General features: G+C 36.3%; 1 protein-coding gene across 1 annotated transcript in view; it reads left to right on the plus strand.

The window, feature by feature from the left end:
- Positions 1–21296, plus strand: part of vps8 (VPS8 subunit of CORVET complex) — a 387878-nt gene that overhangs the window by 175048 nt on the left and 191534 nt on the right. Inside the window, exons 35-40 of the mRNA XM_088607294.1 lie at positions 4665–4809; positions 7272–7361; positions 9019–9061; positions 9413–9525; positions 10870–10951; positions 16710–16792. Coding sequence (XP_088463420.1) covers positions 4665–4809; positions 7272–7361; positions 9019–9061; positions 9413–9525; positions 10870–10951; positions 16710–16792 — 556 coding nt within the window. The remainder of the gene's footprint in view (positions 1–4664; positions 4810–7271; positions 7362–9018; positions 9062–9412; positions 9526–10869; positions 10952–16709; positions 16793–21296) is intronic.

Genomic DNA, 21296 nt, shown 5'->3' on the forward strand with positions numbered 1-21296 from the left:
GTGCAACAATTTATCACAGTGTGAATTTTAATACAAATTATTGATTACTAATAGTTTATGCACCTGACACCTGACTTTATTTAGATATATGTAAAATATTGGACTATGAAATAACATTCAGAAATACAATTGAAAATAGTCTGATATTTGTGTAGATGAAACTTTTCGAAAATTTATTTTTAAATAATTAAAAACGATAAAAATGTATAATCTTTCCATGTGTAATGTCATTCGAAAGCCCCTGCTTTGTTTAACGATGGTTTTAAATATAAAACTAACTGGTGAGAAAGCTATGTTTAATGATAATTAAAAGATTTTAAGTTAATTACATTCCATTATTAAGGTTTAAAGGCAGACTCAGTGCCATAAACACTGCAAGCTGCAGAAGGGTCTCCTCACGGCGCCGCCTCTTCTCTGACTGAGCTCAGTGGGCGACGCGCTATTTTCTCAACTGCCTGCTATTTTGCTTCACACCACGGGAAGACAGGAGAATGTGATTGTACTGTATCTGTATGAAATGCATGTTGCGTTTTCTAAATTTAAGTGTTTAAAATGTTTGATTAAAACGCTAAAAAGACGAACAGCTTACACAAAGATTCTAAACTGATCACAAGGAAGAAAATTCACCCGTTTTTCGTGGATTTCGTGTTTTTTACTAAAACTGTTTTTATGGGTTTTAATGTCTATTTTAGGCACACATGTTATTGTTCCTATTTTTTATTTTCTGTAACATTAAAAGAATCGGTTGCCCATCGTGCCACACAATATTATGTTACATTTTTATGTTTTTGAGAGACTTCAGAAGGCTTCAACTGATGCATAAAAAATATAGCATAATGCCTTCTCGCGTTATGAAGTCACTTGCACTTGGGATCCACTTTATTCAAACTAAGGTTTCTAAAACTGCAAAACTGCAGGTACTAGATATTGTTTAAATAAAAGCTGTGAAATTCTTCATAAATTGCGATCTTTAAATCTATAGGTTGCAGGCTCTGTGTCATTCACCTTTTTATTTAATTATTAATATTACTTAACATTGCATATACTATGATATATAAAAAAAACTAAAAAAATGTTAATATAGTGTACATAATATTTACTGTTTTATTTTTTTAAAGTCTTTGTAAGAAGAAAAACGAACCGGGTATTGAACTCGGACAGAACCCCTATTGACAAACCCACTGTACCAATGGGCTTCTCGGAAACACAGTTGAGAGGAACAGCTTAAAAATGTTTCTAAAGTAATCATGCATGAATGAGTCAAATTAAAAATAAAACGTGTTTACAAAGAAAGTGGATTACAGTAATACTACCAACTATATAAATACATACATTAAGATCCTTAAATTAATATTGTTATTAATTTCTTTAGATAAATGATTACAGTGCCTTGCGAAAGTATTCGGCCCCCTTGAACTTTTCAACCTTTTGCCACATTTCAGGCTTCAAACATAAAGATATAAATTTTTTATTTTATGTGAAGAATCACCAACAAGTGGGACACAATTGTGAAGTGGAACGAAATCTATTGGATTTTTGAAACTTTTTTAACTAATAAAAAAATGAAAAGTGGGGCGTGCAAAATTATTCGGCCCCTTTACTTTCAGTGCAGCAAACTCACTCCAGAAGTTCAGCGAGGATCTCTGAATGATCCAATGTTGTCCTAAATGACTGATGGTGATAAATAGAATCCACCTGTGTGTAATCAAGTCTCTGTATAAATGCACCTGCTCTGTGATAGTCTCAAGGTTCTGTTGAAAGCGCAGAGAGCATCATGAAGACCAAGGAACACACCAGGCAGGTCCGTAATACTGTTGTGGAGAAGTTTAAAGCCGGATTTGGATACAAAAAGATTTCCCAAGCTTCAAACATCCCAAGGAGCACTGTGCAAGCGATCATCTTGAAATGGAAGGAGTATCAGACCACTGCAAATCTACCAAGACCTGGGCGTCCCTCTAAACTTTCAGCTCAGACAAGGAGAAGACTGATCAGAGATGCAGCCAAGAGGCCCATGATCACTCTGGATGAACTGCAGAGAACTACAGCTGAGGTGGGAGAGTCTGTCCATAGGACAACAATCAGTCTTACACTGCACAAATCTGGCCTTTATGGAAGAGTGGCAAGAAGAAAGCCATTTCTCAAAGATATCCATAAAAAGTCTCGTCTAAAGTTTGCCACAAGCCACCTGGGAGACACCCCAAACATGTGGAAGAAGGTGCTCTGGTCAGATGAAACCAAAATCGAACTTTTTGGCCACAATGCAAAACGATATGTTTGGCGTAAAAGCAACACAGCTCATCACCCTCAACACACCATCCCCACTGTCAAACGGTGGCAGCATCATGGTTTGGGCCTGCTTTTCTTCAGCAGGGACAGGGAAGATGGTTAAAATTGAGGGGAAGATGGATGCAGCCAAATACAGGACCATTCTGGATGAAAACCTGTTGGAGTCTGCAAAAGACCTGAAACTGGGACGGAGATTTATCTTCCAACAAGACAATGATCCCAAACATACAGCAAAATCTACAAAGGAATGGTTCACAAATAAACGTATCCAGGTGTTTGAATGGCCAAGTCAAAGTCCAGACCTGAATCCAATCGAGAATCTGTGGAAAGAGCTGAAAACTGCTGTTCACAAACGCTCTCCATCCAACCTCACTGAGCTCGAGCTGTTTTGCAAGGAAGAATGGGCAAGAATTTCAGTCTCTCGATGTGCAAAACTGATAGAGACATACCCCAAGCGACTTGCAGCTGTAATCGCAGCAAAAGGTGGCTCTACAAAGTATTAACGCAAGGGGGCCGAATAATTTTGCACGCCCCACTTTTCATTTTTTTATTAGTTAAAAAAGTTTCAAAAATCCAATAGATTTCGTTCCACTTCACAATTGTGTCCCACTTGTTGGTGATTCTTCACATAAAATAAAAAATTTATATCTTTATGTTTGAAGCCTGAAATGTGGCAAAAGGTTGAAAAGTTCAAGGGGGCCGAATACTTTCGCAAGGCACTGTATATATTATATTCCCTATTTAGCTGATTCTTAAAAGTATGAGGTTTTTTACTGTGATAATGAGCGCATATATTCATAGAAAAGGTTAAAACCTGGAATACAGAGGGAGTTTCAGAAATTAAACAGAGGGCTGGCACACCCTGTCTCAAAAATAGAGATTTAATAAATTGAAGTTTGTGAAAACAGTGACAAATCACAAGCAGTTCGAAATGATTAGTTGTTATTAATAAATCACTTAACTTTGAATGTGTTGTGATATTTAGAAATACTAACAAATCCAATATAGTAGCTGAATATAAAAAGAAGTTGATAATATTTACTACTTTAGGTTTTCAAAGAAATGTTTGTTAAAAGAAAACTCATGGCGAGTGCTGGGTTCAAACACCCGACCTCCAGCATGTGAGTCACACGCCAAAGTCATTACAACAACGCGCCACTTGACAACTTAAACTATAACTGAAAAGGGCAGGCAAAATGTTTCCAAATAATCGCGGGTGAATGAGTTAAATTGATGCAGATGTTTACAAAGAAAGTGTACTACTGTAATAATTTGAGCTATATGAATATAATTTTATTGTTATTCATTTCTTTAGATATGCGATTCCATATTAAATTCCCTATTAATCAAATTCTAAAAAGTATGAGTTTTTTTAGTATGAGCACAAGTGTTCATTAAAAGCTTAAAACATTATAACTTTTGATGAAGTATATAAACTTAATATAGTCAGAAGGAGCACGTAAAAACTTATCCAAAATAACCACATTATGTAACCGAATGAAAGACTTGAATGCTTGAAATGTTTATGTAGAAAGTGGAATACTGGTGTGGATTTTCTATTTAAACTACCACTACCAGCCATATACATTTTGAATATATATTTATATTCTTAAATTAATATTGTTTATGACATTCAGAGACGTTATGCTCCTTTTCTTTTTGTGCTCAGCTACTGAAATTTCCCTTTAGTTGTAAAATTCCATATTGATATTCAACATTAAGCGGATTAAAACACGCACAGTAAAGCGATTAAATTAAGCAATCGTTTCACTAACAACCAGTGTACCACGAGTGCCGCCTGTCGGTCATTTTGGCCAGCCAATCACATACTGTGGTATAACGCGCTGAAATGCAGATAATTTCACACAGTACAGGGTTTTATCACGTATTGTGAATGGCTGCATCTGTATCTTAACAAAGCTTTAAATACTTATTTTAGTCAACAGCTATAAAGCAATGGTCCCCACTGATGCTTGTAGTAACTGTTTGTTCAAGAATGCAATGAAAATCTGGGATAAGTTTCTCTTATGCAGCATAGTAAATATACACATATACTGTACACATCAATCTACTACTGTATATTTGTGGTTTGTATGTGCTTTTTGAATATTTGTAGAATATTGAACTAGTTCACTGCTCTTAACATATTATGCACTGGTTTGATAAGACACTGGCAGGTTTATCTTATCTCCTTCTGTGTGATTTTCCTAGAAATTCTCATATACTGTATAGTGGAGTCAGAAACATTTAAAGTGACATTACTTCATAATAGCATTTCTTATCTAGACTAAGAAAACCAGGGCCATGTGTTCATTGGCAGTCTCCATGTGGTGCTGTTTTTGGTAGTTTTGAATAACTGATCTCTTGTTCTGTTCCAGGGAAGCCACACAAAACCAGAAGCTGCTGTGCCTGAGCCCTGACCTACATGAGCTCTACATCAGTCTACTGTGCCGATTTTGTCCAAGCAAGGTCACTCTATTCTTACAGGCATCACAAGACTACCGCTTAGAGGAGGCCATTCAGGTGAAGTCTCTTTCCTTAGGTTTCTTCGTGGTCTTATATTGATAGGGCATGCTTCAGGTGGCACAACATTAACTTTGCTGCATATAATGTGAAAACAAAATAATGCAAAATAAATAAGAGTTCATCATTACCCAGATGTGTCCCAACCATAATAAGCCAATCTGTGTAGTGTTCTCCATGATTAATACATAAATGAATACATAAATGCTAGTTGTATTTATTCTCTCTACTGCAACTAATTCCCTGGGTCAGAATGTAATAATCACGGAGAGCTCAATTCCTGACTAAAAGGTTTTATGAAGATGTACAGATGCAGCCATCTAGAATGCACCAAGTTTACCATGTAGGTATACCATGGTAGACATGCAGTGTCCATAGACTCCAGCTCGTTATCACTTTTTTATTTTTTTGAATATTCTGATGCAGAACTACATGACTCCATAAAACTGCCAAGTGAAGCAGTGAATCCTTAAAGTACCACAGCTCCTTATTTTACAAATCGGTATAGTATTAAATGTTTATTAACCCATTAATTCTACAACAGAGGCTTTCCTGTGATAATCATACTGTATATATACTAGTGACAAACAATTTAATTATATACAGTTATTACATTGTTGAGACAGGATGTTGCTACATGTACCACGTTGCTACCACAACTCCTAATAAAGTAATGTGTGTCAACACTGTATAACTGTATAACTAAAATTATTATCTTTTCTTAATTACATACAGCATATAGAATTATTAGTAATTGTGTATTAATAGTAATTTGAAGTTTTATTTTAGACTTTAATTACAAGTCTATAAATATCCATAGAAATGAGTAATAATGGCTTTAAAAAGTAATAATAATGGTTTTAAAAATGTATTTAAAAACAAATAGACACATAAAAAACAAAAAGAGGCAAGATAAACTTTTTGACTAGTGATTTGAATTATTTTGTCATGTACAGTAAGTTGCATTGAACTGATACAAGTGCTTACTTTGATTAAGTCTTCACTATATTTATATTTATATAGTGCCTTTAATACACATACACAATGAGTAGATACAGCAGAATTACATGAATATATTAAGTTGCATTTAGTTTTAAAGAAAACATTAACAGGTCCAAACCAGGCTTCATTTATGGCATGTTATCCCCTTTACAAAAATACTGTACAGCCACATGCATTTTGAAACGGTAGCTAGGTTATGTGTTTTGTATCCTTATACATAGCATATAAAGTTAGCTGCACTTTGATCTCCTATTATGTGGTGTATTTTGTCTGTGTGCAAATTAAAGCACAGCCAATCTGAAAGAGTAGTTAGCATTTAGAGGGAGAACATTTCCACCTGTTTGGATAGGCTGTGCATTGAATTAGCCACTACTCTGGGTAAATTAAGAGGGCTGGATTATAGGACTGTTAAACTCTGTCTCTTGCTCAGAGCCTATTTTTCGCACTGAGCTTCACAAACCTTCACCAGGATTCCCCAAGTGACAGCACATAAACATATGAACGATCTCTGAGTACTTACAGGGATGCAGCGTCAGCAAGGAGGTCCCCCCTCCTGCACTGTTGAATCAATCAAGACAAGTGGCTCAATAGTAAATGGGTGGAGTCTGCCAATACTTCCGCTTTCTCCCTCTGGGAACTCATGGGAGTCATTTTATAGCTGAATGTGAATAACACAAAATTTGCCCTGATAGGCATTCCAGTATCAGGCAAAGTGCTTGATGGAGACCTTCTATTCTTCACCCTATTGACACTATCACCACATTATTTATTGTCCAGGTTTCTCAGTAAGGATAATGACTTAGAATTATGTTCCAATAATTGGATTGTAACAGCTTGCTTTTTTGTTTAGGGAATTTGTGTGTCAATAAGCTCTTTCAGATGTGTAGTATGAGAGAGACTGTGTCTCAGAACTGTGCACATTATCCACTCTACTGCAATCAAAGAACAATTACACAACAGCTTATAGCTTATACTGTAAGAAATACAGATTCTTAATTCAAAATGATTGGGTAGAAAAACAAAATAAATGTTGTTAGTCTCACAAAGTAGGATGTTTTTCCCAAGTTTGCCTAAATATTGTTTTGAATGCTGCCTCTAAGAAGCCAGTTGGGGTTCAAGTGAGTCACACTTCAGCAAGTCTCAGATGTTTATTAAGATAATAAAAAAAATTAGAAATATAAGCGAAAACACTCTATAAATGTAAACTGTAATTTTAGTTTACTGTAAGTTTTATTTTTGTCAAAATGTGTCCTCTTTGATGATAATCAAGAAATATTGATAGACCATTCAGTTAATGTTGCATTCAAGAGCAAAATTATTTTTAAAAATGGAAGGGTAATTTTTAAAAAAGTATCTTTTTGTTTAACATGTAGAAACCTCAGAGTTTGCTCCTTGTGAGTGGGTTTGTGTTAACGTTGTTTTCATTTCAAGCTTTGTTTTTATTATTTATTGGCTTTTAGATAACAGAGCAACACCTCCTGCATGAAGCAACAGCATACCTGCTGGAGAAGAAAGGAGATGTGCACGGAGCTTTCCTTGTGCTGCTAAAGGTAAAACCACAGAAAAAGAACTAAGCTGCCGGTGGTGTTATTTCTACCTTAATTGCAGAAGGTGCCATGCGCATCAAGCAAATGAATAGTAAAATGATAAGATTTTTTAAATGTAGGTTTAACACTGCCATTACGTTTGAAATGTAATGCCCTGAAACCAAAATAAATAAAGCAATTTAAGGTCCTGACAGTAGTACAAATATAAAGATGAGAATGAAAAGCAGAATTCGGGGTTGGAGTCATTCGAGGCTTTCAGTGCAAGGTTAATGCAACTTGCTTCTCTGCGAAGATTTGGTGGAGAGATGCCACTGAGAATCGGTAGCAGTTCAGTGGGTGTAGGTCTAATGCACTCGGTGATAATGCACATGCTGTTGTTCAGGGCTTTGTCTACCTTCTTCCTGTGGCTGCTGTTGTGCCAGGTAGGAGAGCAGTACTCAGCTACCGAGATGGCTAGAGAAAGCACAGAGGTGCATAAGATGGTGAAATTTGCACCCCAGCTAGTGCCAGCTTGTCTTCGCAGGAGGTTGTTCCTTGCTTGGATTTTTGCTTCTGTTTGTTTGAGATGTTGCTTGAAGGTCAGTGAGCGGTCAAGGACAACTCCTAGATATTTCGGGCTTTTCTCAAATGGAATAGTTTTGTCTTCGCACTTGACGTTGATTGTTATGTTAGCAAGGCGATTGGCGAGGTGGAAAATGCTGCTCACTGTCTTGGTGATGCTAAGTTTTAACCTCCAGTCTTTGAAGTAGCAGTTCAGCTTGTTCGGGTCAGTCGGTAGTGTAGTTTCTATTGCTTTGATGTCTGTGGAGCAATGCATAACAGCGATGTCGTCTGCTTATATGTACTTTTTGGCAGTTGTACATGGCAAGTCAGCTGTGTAGATGTTAAACAGCATTGGCGCCAGCACCGAGCCTTGCGGGACGCCATTCTTAAGGTTAAATTTCCTGGAGGTGTCGTTGCCCAGTGTTAAGATAAATTATCTGTTAGAGATTAGTTCTTGTATAAAGAGGACCATTTTCTTTTTTGGGATGATACAAACTCACGGGTGTAATTGCTGCTAAAGGACTATGTACAAAGTATTGACTTGAGGGTGAATACGTTTGTAAATGAGAAATGAAAGTCTTTCATTCTGGAGAAACGAATGTTCTTGGTTCATAAATGTGTGGATTTTATTGTGTTATTAAAGGGGGAAAAATTTTCAATGTGTTAAAATTTGGAGGTGTAACAAGAAAAAAATGTGAAAAACGTCAAAGGAGTGAATACTTTCTGAAGGCACTGTAGGTCAAATGTATGAATGATACTAAACTAATGCAAACTCACAATAGATAACTGAGTCCACAAATAATTTCTATATAAAATAAATATACATTAATAAGATTTATTAAAATCACTCCTTATGATTAAATACAAATATACTCCCTTTGCAGTGCACTTAATTTTGTAGAAGTCAGAAGAATCAGTTTCAGTTTTGTGGTAGCCAGTGATACGTGGGAGACTACAACAAAGGACAAACTGATGTAAATATCTTTTGAAACCCTATATCTGTCTGTAATAGTCATAAGAGTAGAAATGTCTTGACCAACAATGATAAAAGTGTAAGATGTGTGTTGCGACCATTTCAACTCTACAGCTTAAAATAAATATCTTCTCTGTTTTTCAGACATTGAAGAACAAGCTTTCAGCACTTCCTCTAGAGAATAAAGGTGAGAAAAGTTTCCTATGCTTAGAAGATAAAGAAGATTTTAAGTTAGGTATTTGATTGAAGTTAACGAAGATCTGGATCAAAATCATTACAGTATTTATGCCTACTTACCTTGCCTCCCAGGACCATGTAGCACATAAGTCTGCACAGTGTCTGTGCTTGCGATATTTTAAGTTGAGAAGGAAATAAGTTGAGTCCAAATCATATGCAACTTGCATTAAAGCATTTTTTTCTGCACCCAAGAATTTTGAATTGTGAATTGTGAAAACTTGTAAGCTGTCAAAAGTAGGATTTTTAAATATTTTTTTGTGTTCCTCCATGTCAAATGCTTAATTGTAGTGGCTTTCTTTAGGCGAACCTTCAGCAGATGAAGAAGAATCCCTGCTGAGCGTGGAGGCAGCTTTGGCAGAGGCCATTGCTCTGTGCCAGCGGAATTCCTACAGTCTCAACCAGCAACAGAGAGAGGTAAGGACAGATAGCCATGTCAATGTGTGTTTTCACATCAGGTTTGCACAAGAGCTTCACCTTAGTCACACTAAAGTATTCACAGTTCTTTATCTGTATCTGGTCTTTTCACTACTAATAATGTGGGTTACAAAAGACCCATATTATGGTATGCTGATATTTCTATGTTTACTTTATAACAAAACACAAATTGGAAAAAGGATGGTAGTTATTAAGTACTTAAGGGTGTTTAAGTACTGTTTTTTTTCTTACTGAAAGCAGATGAGTTTAAACCTATAGGTAACAAACTGGATTTTGGAGACTCATTGATGAGTAACAAATATTCAAACAGCAGAGATGTTAGAGTAGAGGCATAGGAACATAGGAACCAGGATCCAAAACACAGATGGTAGTTCTCATTTTAACTTCTTACTTAGTCACTTAGAGTCGTAGTGAAAAATATTGGCACACTTGCACTTTTTGCAAATAACAATTTTTGGTCTCCACAATTCCTTATTTCACTGTTAATATTACAGAACCTTTGTTTTTTATTTAGAACTTAATATGTCCTTTTAAATCAGAAAATAAAAAGAAATGGCATTGACAAACTTATTGACACCCCAGACTCAATATTTGGTGGTCAGCCTTTGGTCAAAATAACTGCAATCAAGCGCTTCCTATAGCCATCGATGAGCTTCCTGCACCTCTGTACTAGCAGTTTGGCCCACTCTTCTTATGCAAACTGCTCCAGTTCTCCCAGATTTTAAGGGTGCCTTCTCCCAACTGCTGTTTTCAGATCTCTCCAAAATCCAGAATTCACCAATTCTGTCTATTGGAGAATGTTTGGAAGATCTGTGAAAATCAGTCTAGCTATAGACATGAGGTGGAGAGATGAACATGTCCAGTTTGAAGACCTGTATGTTTAAAATAAACGTTAGGTTATCCAAATGTTATGTCAGTTAGGTTAGGATGACATTTTCCTTGATAAATGTTCTGATGTTTTAAGTTACTCTAAGTTAATATGGGAAAATAAAAAAAAGATTTCACATACTGTAATACCATTCTATCAACTGGCATTTATTGCCGGAAACATACCAGTAACCAGTTCGCAGTTATAAAACTAAATAGTTAACTGTTGTTGTTTAAAACATCTATAGTTGAAACTGTGTAATCACTCCAAATTCAGAAATTGTTCCATGCATAATTTCATTTATTTAAATGGATTGAATTACAGTTTTACGTACTGTGAAAACATCACATTTTCTAAAAATATATATTGAATACATTTATTCAGTATATACTGTATGCCAGCATCATTAATCAGTGCAAGTTAACAATGAATCTCTGTTATTTTACTTCTCGCAGATGCTGTGGTTTCCATTGTTAGAAGCAATGATGTCACCTCAGAAGCTACTAAAAGGGTCAGCCTTTCGGCACACTTCAGAATGTAAGGTTATTTGACCTGTCATTATTAATAAAGATTAAGATGCTGCTAAGACAAATTAGACATTGGAAGTTATCCCTAGGGCTTCTACATCAGAGGTGCACACCTTAATTGCAATGTCGATTCTCAACTGATAACACTAAGAAAAGTATGTAATGACATACAGATGCAGCCATTCAAAATGCACGGTACAAACCCGCGGTACGGTAAACTACCCACAAGCCACCTCAGGGCACCGCGGTAAGTGATTGGCTGGCCAAAATGACCGACAGGGGCACTCGTGGTGCATTGGTTGGTAGTGAAAATATTTAATAATTTAATGTCTTTACTGTGCACATTTTAATCCGGTTAGTTTTGAATATTTATATGGAATTTTACCACTAAAGGGAAATTTTAGTTGCTGAGCATAAAAAGAAGAGGAGCATAACGCATCTGAAGGTCATAAACGATATTAATTTAGGAACATAAACATTACTGTATGTACTGTACGTAAACTGTACTGTGTATGGCTGGTCTTGGTAGTTTAAAGAAAAAATACACACCAGTCTTCCATTTCTCCCTAAACATTTTAAGCATGAAAGGTTTATGAAACGGTACCCAAATATGCGATTGCTGTATAGAATGAATTTTAATTTAAAAAAATTATTTAACACGAAAATTAAGCTGTTTACATCTTCCACCTGAGAACAGTCACCCGTTGCTAGCCAACGCAGAAACACAGCCACTAACTAGCAAAGAGAGGACATTAGCTAGCCAATATGATAAAGAAATAAATGATTATTTTGTTTATTTTTTTGCACATTTATTTGAACATTTCCATCGATTGTACAAGCAGTTGGAAACTGTTCAATCCCTAGTTCATCAGGCATTTTCTTTAACGCTGCGGGCATTCTCCCGGTCTGGCGCCGGTCTGTGTCTTCTAGGATATAATGCCAGCGATTTTTTGTTAAATTTGGGTTTCCAATAACGCCGCAGCAAACTCTTGTTTTTATGTCCACTATAACAGACAATCTCCTTTGCTTTTAACCGAGTGTTTAAGATTTTCCTAAAATTAAAATGATTTACTTTATTTCCCTCACGGGATCAATAAAAGTATCTATCATCTGTCTACATAAACTATCAGACAGAATTCTTGGGTCTCCCTATACCAGAGATTATGGTAGGGATTCAGAATGGTGATTGGCTGACACCATCTGACATCCCTCTGATAGGAGAAAAAAGACGTGTTGGTTTGCTATACATACTGTACCAGGAAGAGGATTTCTTTCTATTCACAATGTGTATTTTAAAAGTTTAATTAAGAAGTAAAAACCTTACAGCGTACACAGATTTCTAAACTGATCAGGAGGAAGAAAAATCACCCGTGTTTCGTGGTTATTAGCTGGTTATTAACTATCGAAACCTGTTTCATTTATTTTATTTTTATTTAGATTAAGAGTTCCCATCACCCCCATTCCCATTTAAATCACACACCCGTGTTTAATTAAATGTCTTTTAACGTAAATCGTTATCTTTGTCTTATGCATAATAATGTTCACCACTCTGTTCAGCAAATTAATAATAAACTTTATTTTATATAGCGTTTTAAACGAATAAGTAATTAGATTGCTCATAAGCCTAATCACTTATTCTACATAAACACAGTGTAATTGCTCTCTGAAAATGCTTTTTCTTTTTATTTAGGCTCAGATTTCAACTATAGATCGTATTATTAATAACCATAATAACGACCAACCAACAAAAACAACCATATAAACATAAAACCAACCAAAAACATAGATAACAAACACAATACAAAATCAAATATATCAAACCATTAAACTCTCTCAAATTCCTTCAATTATCATAATCCCGCCCCTTATGCAAAACCAAAACCCTCCTCCCATCCCACTTTATTATAAACAAAATCCACCTCAATTTTCAACATAAAGCATTACACAAAATCAATACCTCAACACTCCATACTCAACAACAATAATTCACAAACAGCCAGAACATGTAACTCCACATTCCCAAATAGACCTCATTTCCAAAGCCCCGCCCCTTATGCAACACCAACATCCCTCCCCTGTTCTCTCTCTCCGCTGGCGTTTGTAATCGTTTTTATTTTTTTATAAATTTTAGCAAAGTCATGTATTTTAAAAATCTTAAGATTTCTAGATTTATGTCTTTATTTAGTGGTTTCATTAGTGACAAAGGCTAAACTTTCTTGGAAAAATGTCTTTTATGTAAACCATGTTTGCTATTTATTCATTTAGGGCTAGAATATCTTCATTGTCTTCCAATGAAAGAGGAGTTCGTTTCGCCGTAGTCGGGTTGACATTAGAAGCTTGCCACACCCGGACTGTTACACCAACGCATTAGCATGTTAAAGCGATTTCATTGAGGAGCCTAGTTTTCTTAACTAATTTTCTTGTACTTACTGGGTTTTTGAGGGGGGGAGGTGTCTTTCGCTGGAAATCTCGCCCCCTTCTACTTTGAAAATACCTGTGAAACCGGTTTAATTCATCACAGTCAGCACAGGTTGTATTAGCAGTGCATCGGTATACAGTAGATGGGAAAGCCAGAGCCGACTGCTACGCCGCCCACGTGTTATGCTCTTCGTTAATGTCTAAGCCGGAACACATCATTATATCTCATTTTGTATTTCTTTAAAAAAAAATTGTTTGCCCAGCCTAACAGTATTGTTGTTATTGTTTTTAATCTTTAAAGCTCTTTGAGGAGCCACCTTTAAAGGCGCCATATACAATAAAGTTCATTATTATTACTATTGTTAATTTGCTGGACAGAGAGGTGAACATTATTACACAGAAGACAAAGATAGCGATTTACATTGCATTGTGCATTGTGCTGCTGTAATACAGTTTTAAATAATTAAAAGTCTAAACAGTATCAGCTTTATTTCTGGGTTTTAAATAAAGGCGATTTAAACACGATTTAAATCAATATAAATGTTTATATTGTAACGCATAGGTGACTATTCATTGTTATTAAAATGACTTAAATTCGATCATGTTGTGATATTTAGAAATATACATTTGTTTGGTGCAAGTGAAGTTTTATTTAATCTCTGAGCCATACTGATTCTTATGGAAGCCAGTTTCCGCCAGGGAGTAAAAAAAAAAACACACTATGGTATTCTCTCCAATGCAGTGCAGTTAAAAACATATATGAATATCGTTTATGACCATCAGACGCTTTATGCTCCTTTTCTTTTTTCCAGTGGATTGAACAGGGAGAGGCATTTCATGATGTACTTTTCACTGATGAAACAACAGTGGCTCTGGAACAGTTTTCAACCATGTCATTTTATAAAAAGGGGAGATATGTGAACAAGCAAAACCCAAAACAAACATGTATGTCATACGGCGTACGCGTTACTGAAGCTAAAAGTTTAGCCTTTGTCACTAATGTAACCACTAAATAAAGACATATAGAAATCCCTACGTTACAAACTGTATATGGCTGGTATTGGTAGTTTAAAGAAAAAATACACACCAGTATTCCAACATTTCGGAAACGTTTGTACATGCTCCTTCTGACCATGTTACTGTTTACTGTTACTGACCATCTTAAGTTTAAGTGCCTGTGGGCACTTTTCCTGTCCGTGGGGGGGGGGGGGGGGGTGGACCGTCTTTAATTAGAAGGTTAGTCTGTTCTACTCTGAGAATGTAGGGGGGGTGGAAAGTGCCCGCGGTCATTTAATTAGTATTAAAATTCGCACTGATTCCCTTGCGAAGGTACGGACATAGGAATATTCGTGCATGGTCAAACAAATCAATTACAGATACAGTACAGTCACATTCTCCTGTCGTCCAGTGGTGTAAAACGAATTAGCAGGTGATTGAGATAAAAATGCACCGCCCACTGAGTGGAATGTTCTCATTTGTTCTCAAGTGTAAAAAGAGGTGATAATTCTTAATAGTTCCGGGTCGCATTAACTAACCTCTTCAGTTTATTCCGCCAGACAGTACATGAATATAATTATAGCGTTATTAATTTGTTTAGATACACAATTCCATATTATATTCCCTGTTAATCAAATTCTAAAAGTATGCGTTTGTTGGATAACAAGCGAATTCACAGAAAAGGTTAAAAGACTATCACTTTTCACAAAGTATATAATCCTAATATGGTCAGAAGGAGCACGTAAAAACGTTTCCCAAATAACAACATGTAAGACTTTGATGCTTAAAATGTTTAGGGAGAAATGGAATACTGGTGTGTATTTTTTCTTTAAACTTCCAAGACCAGCAATATACAGTACAGTTTACATACAGTAATATGTTTATGTTCCTAAATTAATATCGTTTATGAGCATGTGAAAGGCATGGTGAATCGGAGATTCTCAAGAATTACTTTGTATGATTGGAAACGAATGCGTGATCGGATCAACTAAATGCTGTGGTGTTACTTTTTGTCAATGAAAAAATAAACTCTTTTCGTTTGCAAAGACGGTTACAAAGAATGTGGACCAGGGTAATACTTTGAGCTTACAGCTTGTCCAAGGTCATTCATTATTAATACTATTAGTAATATCTTCGGTAAAGACTTTGATGCATAAAATATTCCTGCATAATTAAACTATTTATGATAAAGGTGGTAGGTTGTGTACTTTTGTCCAACAGAACAATCTTGCTTTTATAAAATATACCACCTTTTTAATGTTTAATGATTAACATGCTGTAATACACTGTTTAAATTTAAAAGTCTAAAGAGTATACAACTTAAATTCTTAATTGAATAAAGATTGTCCCTCAGCAGTGATCAGGATTCTAAACCGACGTTTTCTGGTGACAGCTCAAATGCTGTACAAGAGAGGTTAAACCTGGCGGTTTTACAAGGTGATTCCGGATACTATTAACATAATCTAATTTGCATACGGTATGATGCGGTAAACTGTGACACGCCCACCGTGTTATACTGCAGCATACCCCGCTTGTTTTGAATGGCTGCATCTGTAGCATATATTTTATTTTTTTCTTGATTTACAGTGTAGTCTTATGGTTCCTTTTTGTTACTTCAGTTTTGCCAGGTAACCATACCATTAACTTCACTTCTGAAGAGCCTCGTCAAGGCTGATAAACTGTTGTGCAAGCTTGAGTGTCCTGTGCTTCCTTAGTGGGCTTCAGGGCCCTATAGATGATTACCAGCTCATTTTTCCTCACAAATCCTCCCTAACAAGCTTTGAGTATACATCAGTCCTCACAGTATACATATTGCTTAAGCAGTTAGTTATAATTTCAAATGGCAATCTACGCAGTTACCATAGTAGAATAGTGTGTACAAGAGGTAATTAACCAAATAATTAATTAAATAACAAGAAGATAAGGATTATGTAAAACAATTTTGAAGGTAGTTTGCCTCAGATATACTGTATTTAGGAATGATTGTGCTGCTTGCTGAGTAACCTTGACAGGTTACCTTGCCCTAAGTAAACCATCTAACCAACTGGGTGTGATGTTAATATTGACTGTAATGAATAGTTCAGTCAACAAAGCTAGAAACTGGCTTTAGAAGGGTTATAGACCTGGTTACAGAAAGTTATGAACCTCATATCAAATAACTAACCAGGAACTCCTCTGCAAACATTATATATGTGTGAAACGATGTGGCCTCTTGGAGAAAATCCTTGTCAGATGTATATCATTAACGTGTTCTTCTCCCTGTGTGTTTTAACCCTCTTTTCCATATGAATGCTTTTAGATGATATACTGTACTGTACTCGTATGTCATGCTACAGGTTATGTTTCTCTTTCAGCACTGAAACAGCTTACGATGCAAGTTCTGAACAGCATGACAGGCTTCATTGCTCTACCATTGATAATCCAGCGCATCTTGCAGGTCTGTACTGTCTGGATTTCCCTTTTATTTCTCGCCAGCAATGTTGCAGAACGTGCACAGGTGCTGATGTGCTTTACTCAGCCTTAAAGCTAGTGGTAAAACATATCTCCACCATGTTCTCAATCCAGTTTCACTTTCTGTACAGCCAGCCTTTGCATGTGGCCCAGGTCCTGGGAGATCTTGTTTAAATCCATACTATAGTGGTAAAATTGGTCATGTTCACTTATTGTTATCCTAAACTAGAGATCTAGTAACTTAGCCTTAGCCTTGCTCTTGCATAATCTTGTCTCAGCTCCTCACCGGCTTGGTTACCATGAAATTGTTGTTTTCCGCCAAGCTTGGTCGATACTTTATGGTTTTGCAAACTATCCAAATTTGTTCTGTGGCATTTAGCTGACTGCATTTCTTTTTTTAGTATTATAAATATGGTTCTCTGGGGTGACTCTAGTCTGCATCTCTCACAACTCTCCCAGATCACTCCAGTACGTCCTTTAATGACACTGTGCGCTACACAGGGTCCTACTGCAAATTGTTATTAAACTGAACCATCACAGTACTGTCAACAGAAAATCTAGCATTCTTGTTTGATACTTAATCCCTTCTGGGACTATAAATTATTCGCAGCTACCCACTGATATCTGGATAATGAGTATCGTATCTAATAAGTCACACAAGCCTTCTTATTGGAAAGGTACATGTTGAAAGTAGGAAAATAAACAGAACGTTTATTATACATTATACGGTATAGTTCACATTATAGTTCATTGACCTGTCTATGATACTGTTTTGGTATATTGTGGATATGACTTCATGTGAAGCCCTCTACAGGTGTGAGGGAGAGAGGTAAAGTAGTAAAGAAATAAGGCATAGGAGAGAATAATACAGAGTAGGCAAGAAGGATCAGGGAGCAGTGGGGAAATGGGCCAAAAGCAGGAGAGAATGAGTATCCTATCTCGGTGAGAACAGGAGGAAAGATGTTTAATGATCAGTAGGTCTGCAGTACTTATACATGTAGCTCCTTTGCTCAGCTCTCACATGTAAGGGTGTGTAAGTATCTGTTTTGAAACCACACATTCACATTTGCCTAATCTCTCCAGTAACTTTAGTCCCGACTAGCCCTTTCTTTATATGGCTTTCCATCCATATCCGCTCTCTGTGTAATAATTGCTTCCTTGCTATAGTACATACAATAGAACTAATGGCCAAGTGAACTGAAGTCACTTTTGGAGGCAAATTAAAAATTTGATTGTACTACACAACAAGAATTTATATTGTACCTTCAAACCTAATTTATGGTTTGTGACTTTTAGGATATGCATGCCAATTAATTCAATTCAATTCAATTAAACTTTATTGTCATTAAACTTACACAGGTGCATAGTATAATGAAAAGTGTTTCTCATTAGTCACTCAGGTGCAGTATATAAATAGGACAGAAGATAAGACAATAGACAGTTACACAATAGCAATAAATGTAACATGTAATAACATAACATAAATAACATGTAATCAAGTAATCAAAACTGTGCAAAATTCCGCAAACAGAAAATTTAACAGGACAAAAACAGTGCAAGGTAATTCTTGGAACAGTGCAAAAAAAATAGTATGGTTAAAAGTAGTATGGTTAATTAATAAATATTAAATATTATTATGCCTGTTACAATTTTACTGGGCTATCGAGGGGACAGTACAATTTTGGCTTACATGTGTGTGGTGGTGTAGGAGTACAGTGGTTGTGGGTACAGGAGGATGTTAGGAGAGATCATAATAAGGTGGAAGGGAGTGGGGGCGTCACCAGCTTGACAGCTCTGGGGAAGAAGCTATTTTGGAGTCTAGTTGTGTGTGACTGGAGGGACCGGAACCTTCTGCCAGATGGTAGGGGAATAAACAAGTTATGACTGGGGTGAGTGGGTCAGACATAATTTTGGTGGCTTTTTTCAGACTCCTGGTGTTGTATATTTCCTGGATGGATGGTAAGGCACTGCCGATGATGTGTTGGGCAGTTTTGACCACCCGCTGTAGTGCCTTATGGTCGGATGCGGTGCAGTTGCCGTACCAGACTGTGATGCAGCTGGTCAGTATGCTCTCCACTGTACATCTGTAGAAGTTGGTTGTTGGTTCGGCACCAGTCTGCGAGTTGCTTTATCTCCTCCCTGTAGGCAGTCTCATCGTTGTCAGTGATCAGGCCCACGACTGTGGTATCGTCAGCATACTTGGTGATGGTGTTTGTGCTGAACTTAGCAGTACAGTCGTGGGTGAACAGGGAGTAAAGCAGTGGGCTGCGCACACAGCCTTGAGGGGCACAGGTGTTAAGGGTGAGTGTGTTGGAGGTGAGGTTGCCAATCCTGACAGTTGGAGGTTGGAGGTGAGGTTGCCAATCCTAACATTTCCATTACAATTAGTGTAATGGAAATGTTTTCATAATCAATCAGAGACTACTAAGCTGTTCCTTTACATGTCACCATCTTTCAGGGAACCTTTGTTCTGGACTGGAGGATTCAGTTTAGGTGTCACTGAGAGGCTTCACTAGGAAGAAACCATTACATTGAAAACAATCAGGTGTAATCACTCAGTTAAAATTATTATTATTATTATTATTATTTTATTATTATCCTTGTATAGAGCATTTCTGGATGCTCTACTACAAGCGCTTTACAGGTAATGGGGACTCCCCTCCACCTCCACCAATGTGCAGCACCTACCTGGTTGATGCGACAGGCAGCCAAAGTGCGTCAGTACACTCACCATACAAACAGATCTAGCCATTCAGGATCCGTGCCGGCTTCTGCATCATTTTGCAGTGCGCATGACCTAAGGCACCATAACACACCCCAAATTCTTAAATCTGTTTTTGGACGCATTTCTTTTTAAAACCACCAGGTGGTGCATTGAAAGCTTAGCATGGCATGTGGAGCATTTGGGCTGTCACCAGAAAATCTTTTTCCATTTATAGAATTTAAATTGTATACTGTTTAGACTTGTATACATTTTAATCTGTGTTTTACATTATGTGAAATATTAAATTAGTATTTGTATTTGCATAAACAAAATGACTCCATTTTATATATTTAAAAAAATATTATTATACTGTGGCTTCTTGTGAACGCAATGTGCTTCCTTCAGGTTTCGGGTTTATTTCCCTATTAAGATCATTTATATTTTGTCTTAGTGCAAATTTCAGTAATGCATAAATTTTAATTATAAAAATATGTTTCACATATTGTATTGTATTGGCTCTAAAACCATACAGCACCATACTGTATACACAGTATAGTTAAGCGGTATAGTTCACACTAGAGTTCATTGGCCTGTCTATGCTACTGTTTTGGTATACTGTATCTGTGGATATGACTTCATGTGATTTGCGTGTGTGCCTCGTTGAGAGACAAGAAAGCACTGCTTAAAAAATCCTGATTGGGAGGAAAAAAGTCCTGTGTATGATTTTTTTCCTCATTGCAGTATATAGCCTAAAAATGTGATTTAACAAATTGGAATACAAACTATTCCACGAATAAATAAAAATGTGTGTTCAATTTATTGTAACCCCAAAAACCGCAACATGCTATATAAGTATAATAATCACAATTCTGAAAAGTACACGGTTTTTAATACAATAATGACAGCAAGTATTCATAGAAAAGGTTAAAACGTTATAGCTTTTTATAAAGTATATAAACTTAATATAATCAGAATGAGCACATCAGAACTTTTTCAAAATAACCACAGTAAGTGACCAATTGAAAGATTTTGATGCATAATGTTTATGAAGAAAGTGGAATACTGTTACGCTTTTTAAAATTTAATTAAGCGAGTAGAACTTCAATTATATTCACAATTGTATTAAAAGATACCAATATTAACACAAATCCAAAACCTACCCCTACGAGCTGTATATATAGTTTGTATTATATATTTATATTTATATTCATATTAATGATTTAATGAATATTAAATTAATGAAGTGTTTCACTAACATCTAATGCACCACAAGTGCCACCTGTCTATCATCTTTTGCAGCCCTAATTCCAGGTGACGGGGTTTTACCGTGAATTTTGAATGGCTACATCTGTAAACTATCGGTGGGGAGGAGAACAGAATGATTAACCCAATTCAGAAATGGTGATTGTTGGTAAAGACCAGTGGGAAATTTGGCCAGGACACATGGGTAACATCCCTACTCTTTTCAGAGAAATGCCTGAAACTGAGATTGAGAGCCTTATCAGCTATGGAGAAAGCTGATGCGTGGTAGCTGCAGTATACTGAGTGAGGTGCTCTTTGAGAATAGGAGACAGGTGAATAGAAAGAGACTGCGAGAGAAGTAGGTACAAGAATTATAGTAAAATAATTATAGGTAAACCATTATTATTCTTTAAAGGTTTGGAATTTAGTTCAACTTCTTATATAGTTAGGTAAACATTCTATAAACGTATGTTTAGAACTCTGATAGGATCAGAGAAAATAATTACTGAAAACCAAGCCTTGTAATGGAACTTGAAATAAATAA

Source organism: Lepisosteus platostomus, chromosome 14 (genome assembly GCF_059453375.1).
Source record: "Lepisosteus platostomus isolate fLepPlt1 chromosome 14, fLepPlt1.hap1, whole genome shotgun sequence".
NCBI classification, from domain to species: domain Eukaryota; kingdom Metazoa; phylum Chordata; class Actinopteri; order Semionotiformes; family Lepisosteidae; genus Lepisosteus; species Lepisosteus platostomus.